Source organism: Halichoerus grypus, chromosome 8, assembly GCF_964656455.1.
Source record: "Halichoerus grypus chromosome 8, mHalGry1.hap1.1, whole genome shotgun sequence".
Lineage (NCBI taxonomy): Eukaryota > Metazoa > Chordata > Mammalia > Carnivora > Phocidae > Halichoerus > Halichoerus grypus.
Window position 1 is genome coordinate 26373762 of NC_135719.1, and position 5114 is coordinate 26378875.

At 59.4% G+C, this 5114-nt stretch overlaps 1 protein-coding gene across 2 annotated transcripts in view; it reads right to left on the minus strand.

Annotated features, from left to right (window-relative positions):
* Positions 1–684: 684 nt before the first annotated feature.
* PCSK6 (proprotein convertase subtilisin/kexin type 6) overlaps positions 685–5114 on the minus strand; it is a 181271-nt gene continuing 176841 nt past the window's right edge. For both annotated transcript variants that reach the window (XM_078078969.1, XM_078078968.1), the window contains 2 exons: positions 3046–3158; positions 685–2098 (listed from right to left, as the gene is read on the minus strand). In XM_078078969.1, the coding sequence (XP_077935095.1) occupies positions 2001–2098; positions 3046–3158 (211 nt within the window). In that variant the 3' untranslated portion in view covers positions 685–2000. The remainder of the gene's footprint in view (positions 2099–3045; positions 3159–5114) is intronic.

Genomic DNA, 5114 nt, shown 5'->3' on the forward strand with positions numbered 1-5114 from the left:
AACTGGAGAGGCCAGGAGGACAGACTACAGGCAATGAGGGTCCAGGTCACATTTAATGCTGGCCCCAGGGGTCCCAAGGCCCAGCTGCACCCTTCCTGAAATTCCGAGTCAACCCTGGAGTCCTAAAACAGGGCCCCTCACCCACTTTTGTTTTTCCCTAAGTCAGTTCTAGTTGGTGCATTTCCTTTATTTGTAGCCATAAAGGCTGCAAATAAACGCCAAAAATGTGCTGGATTCCCAGCAAGTACAAGCTTCTGAGCTCAAAGAGAGGCCATGGTAAAAATCCCATGCAGCACAAAAACCCGTGGGTACAGGGATTTCAGTCACTGTGCAAAAGACAAGCTGTGACCTAACTAAGTCCCACTTGGCAGCTATAGGTGAAGAGGCACGCGGTCCGGGCTGCGGGGGGCGCCCCCTTGACAGGAGGCGGGCATCCCTATATCCAGCCCCACCACCCAACCGGGCTTCTGTGGCCCGAAGAAGGTCGGTTACCAAAGGACACCCTGAGCCTGGAACTCTGGGAATTTCTCCCGTGACTTCATTACACGAACATTCGCTAAAGCCCGAAGACCTTCCACTTAATGACATCAAAGAGATCCAAAACCATAAATAAAGCCATTTCACACATGGGTCAACCCCCACGTCTCATCGTTTCATCGTTGTGCCTTGGAAAGAAATACGGGCTTCTTTGTCATGGGATGTTAACTCTTTTATTAACTTAGGGTTAACATTGTATTTGCTTTGTGAATTTCTCTTTTGAAGTTGTGGATTCAAAAAACAATAGCTGAGTTCCCCCAGCTCCTAGGGGACAAGGCAAATGCATTACAGTCAAAGAGGGGAGCAGGACAAAAATGGAGAACGAGCTCGAAAAAATTTAAGGCAAATGTCACTCCCATATTGAAGGGAACTGATCAAGCAGGTCTGCATTTCAATGAAAATATATGAAATATTTGTCAAAATAATTAACATTGGTAAAAATTAGAACATGTAGCTTATAAAATGCCTACACAGGTTTGGCAGAAATCAATCCAACCGTGTCGTTAGGCTCACAGAACACAGACACAGGAGCATCCACCTCAGGAACAAGTCTCCCAGCGAGCAGAGGCCAAGGGTATTTCAAAAGCAATTCCACAAAATGGGCAGCGATAGGATTAATGACTCTTGGGCTGGGTTTCCATTTGGGGAAGAGGAATTGCTTAAGTCACTGGGGCTCCTTGTGGCTGGCCCCCCGGGATGCCTCCTGGGGACCCTCCTCAGAAGGCTCTGCGTCAGGTCGAGGTGATCATTCGGACCAGGAAACTCCTGGAGACGCGACAGAACGCGGTGACAAGGTGCGCTCGGCTCACCTCCAGGACAGTGCGGTGGAGAAAGGAAGGGTCTTCCCGTCCAGATGTGGAATGGGACAGTCTAAGACTTCGCTGCAGCTCCAGAAGTAGCTGACTGTGGAGAAACAGATGTCCTCCCCAGTGGTCATATATTTTACGCCCCCAAGTCTATCTTATTTACAGTCCGACCAGACCGTCCCCAGAGCGCTCTGTGGCCGGCGGGGGAGGAGGTACGCGCTGGGCCGGGCGTCCCGCACCGGGAGCCCGGGGCCCGGGCCCGGCAGGTGAGATTCACTGAGGCTGCACGAAAGCACGGGGAGAAGAGTGATGTGTGAAGCCAAGCATCTTGCCTTTCTGCTTTGGTCTTGAAGATTCAGTAAATGTATGGTCCCAGAAGCTGCTCCGAAGCTGGAGCTGTGGCTTCCCGGCATTCCTGTTGTTCCCGTTGGGGGGTCTGCCAGAAGAACGGAGCCGGCAAGCAGAGTTTGAGAGGCGACCGCTGTCTGAGGGACACTGCCTCGAGGCCCACCACCCATCTGGGCCGAGTGCTCAGGGATGCCGCAGAAGGACCTTGCTCCCGGGGAGATAAAGCTGTCGGGTGCGGGGCACCCCTGCGACAGGCTCGGGCTGACAGTGTGGAGAAGAGGCGGGTGGACGGACGGACAGGAGGGGCCCCTACCCCGCCAGGAGGCACGTGCGGCAGCAGAACTGAATGAACAGCTTCCGTTCACAGAGCCGGTTGGACTTCACCATCTCACAGAACGTCTCGTCAGCTGGGGTCCCACCAGGAAAGAGAAAGGCGGGACATGTCAGACTCTGGGGCCTGTTAAGATTGTTCCAACCATCCCCTTTCACTGGCCCCCATGATGGACCGGGCGGGGGGATGGAACCGGGGGTCACAGAGGAAGTGGGGACAGCGCCAGAGTGGCCCTCACCATCTTCCCATGACATGCAAAGTCTGGTGTGGCAGAGGGAGCACCGAGCACGCAGGGGTTCATGCCGCGATAGACGGGGGCGGGGCTCGAGGCAGTGTGGAGGGTGGAGGGGGGGCTGCACCAGTCGGGCCTCAGGGCTCCTGTGCACCTGTCTTTCTAGATAACTGTGGTGGGGGGAGAACTAGTAGGAAGACTCTGGGGGTGGGGGGAGGCTAGGAGGGACAGGCATGGAGGCTGCTCCTGCGTCCTGGGAGCACCCCAAACCAGATGGGATAGGAGGGAGAGGAATGTCAAGGCTAATGGGAAGGGGAAGGGGAAGAGGGAGGGAGGCCAGCCCATCCCAGCTGGCTGCTGGCTTTTGAAGCTGCCTGGCCAGTGATGGGACCTGGGAGACCCTCCTGTGACCACCCCACTTTCTCGGGCTGGATATATAACCTGAGCAGGTGTCATCCTACCGAGGGTGCTTCCTAGCCTTTGAAAGCACACAATTCTGCAAACCAAAGAAGTGACCAAACACCAAGGCAAGGAGGCCATGTGGAGATCGGCAGGGCACGTCGGGTTTGTGCTCGGCCAGGGCGGGGCCAGTGACGGCTCCATGGGACAGAGGGAGGGTGAGAGGCGTCCCTGATGGTCACCCAGAGGAGTGGCCCGCACACCCGTTCAGAGGGTCTGCTGTCCTGCATCTCCTTTTCCTTTCTCTTTGACCAAACACCAGGGAGCTGAGCTCCTGCAAGGGCAGCCCCGAGGTTAACTGAGGTGCCCCCCGCTGCCCCGCGGGTGCTCACCGTTGCTGCACGTGTGGTTGGTGATGCACGTGTTCCCCAGCAGCGTGAAGCCCGTCTTACACCTGCTGCAGTTTCTGCTGGAGCCTTCGCAGCTCAGGCAGCTCTCGTCACACCTGCGGGAGGACACAGGTTCATGCTGCTGCTGGGGGAAGGGACCAGGCACCCCTCCCGCAGCCCCCCTACCCTCCTGCGCAGCACCCGCCCTGCAACTGCGTGAGACCCCAGCCAAGCATCTGCACATCCTTGCACCTGTCTGACTGCACTATTGCCCTGGGGGGGGGGGGGGCGTGCAGTCGGTCACGGCCAGTCGGCAGGAGCCTGCTCGCAGTGGGGGGTTGATGGGCCCAGGTCCCGGTGGCCCAGACTCCCTGTGGCTCACCTGGACACCTTCTTGGACACTGTGGCACCCACCCCACAGCTGGCTCCTCAAGCAGCATCAGCACATGCACCCCTGGGCAGCTGCCCAGCTCGGACGGCCATAGGGTTGGCACTCAGGGACAGGCATATGGCAAACCCGTTCCCGGAGTGGGCCTGGGGGACCGCTGCGGCCCAGGAGGCTGAGCGTCCCTCACACTGAAGCCGACCTCCCCGCAGGGCAGGCGGGCAGGGGGAGGCTCTTCCAGTTCCTGCCCCAGAGATGGAACCCGGGGCTCTTTCTAATGCAGAGTTCCGTGACCCCGGGGGAGGGCTGGCACACGGCGGCCCGCAAGCCACATCCAGCAGCTGCACTGCAACAGTCACCCGCTCATCTATACATCAGCTGTGGCTGCTTCCGCCGTGGCAGAACCGAACGGCTGTGACGGAGACCACAGGGCCTGCCGAGCCCAAACTACTGGCCACCTGGCCCTCTACAGCAAGAGCCGACCGTCCCTGCCCCAGGGCCTGCAGCCGCACGTGCTGCCTTTTCTGAGCCCAGCTCCTGGTGACTGCGTCTCCCGGCGCTCCAGCCTGCCGCCCACCTTCTCCGCCGAGGCCCGCCGCCGGTGGAACCGCCCCGGAGGCGGAGCTCAGGCCGGTGGGCGGGGCATCCCGAGCTCGAGCCTGGCTCCCGCCCCTCGGCCCTGCGCGGCCCTGTCTTTGCTGAGGACACATGCCACCTGCCCAGTCGGCGACCAGATGCCATCAACGAGGCTCCTGTAGGCCTCTCCCCGAAGCAGCCTTGGCTTCTGATTGCGCCTTTGATTCTGCCTGCGTGGAGCCCCTGGTGGGTCACGCCCTCGGCCCGGATGAGAGGTGGGCTTTGTTCTTCTGGTGCAGGATGGCCCCCACGCTGGAGTTCAGGCCCGCAGTCTGTATTCCTAAATGGGTGAATCCCGAAGGCAAACCTGCCCTTCTGATGTCCTCCTCCGATAGCAAGAGCTTGGCCACCGCCCCCCACAGACAACCTGGAGGGGAGGGCGGGGCCTGCTCGGTGGGACCCTGTTTCTGTGCACTTTGGGGAAGCCGCTAGGGTCTGGCCCCCGTCCTGCTGCGCCTTGGGGGTGGCCCAGCCACAGACCCGATGCCACAGCACAAGGGATGACTCCCCCTGGGGATTCCTGGCTTCTTTTACCACCACCCCTGTAGGACCAGAACCAGGGCCTCACCTCACTCTTCAATGGGGGATCAGTCCTCTCAAAGGCCTGGGGCCAGCACTCCCAGGCTGTGGCTGAGGGCTGCTTCAACGTAATGGTGAGTGGCGCAGGCTAAGGTAGAGGAATCCACCTGCTTGGATTTGGAGAAGTAAGCCTTCTTCCACCAAGCTCAGGGGTCTCCCTGCCAGCCCCAAGTGGGAACGCAGGTGGGTCAGTCTTCTATGGCTGTGTAACAAACTACCACAAACCTGGCAGCTTAACACAACCCCATTCAGTATCTCCCAGCTCTGCAGGCAGAGAATCCTGGGCAGGCTCCGAGCAGCTCCCGGCTTGGGGGCTCACAAGGCCCAGGTCAAGGAGTCGGCTAGCCTGGGTTTGGATGTGGAGGTCCCAGCTCAGGGGAAGAATCCAGCATCATGCTGTTCCCGGGGAGGGATGATGCCCCTCCAGGTAACCCCCCTCCTCCCCCCCCCCCATCACCACCACCAACTGCCT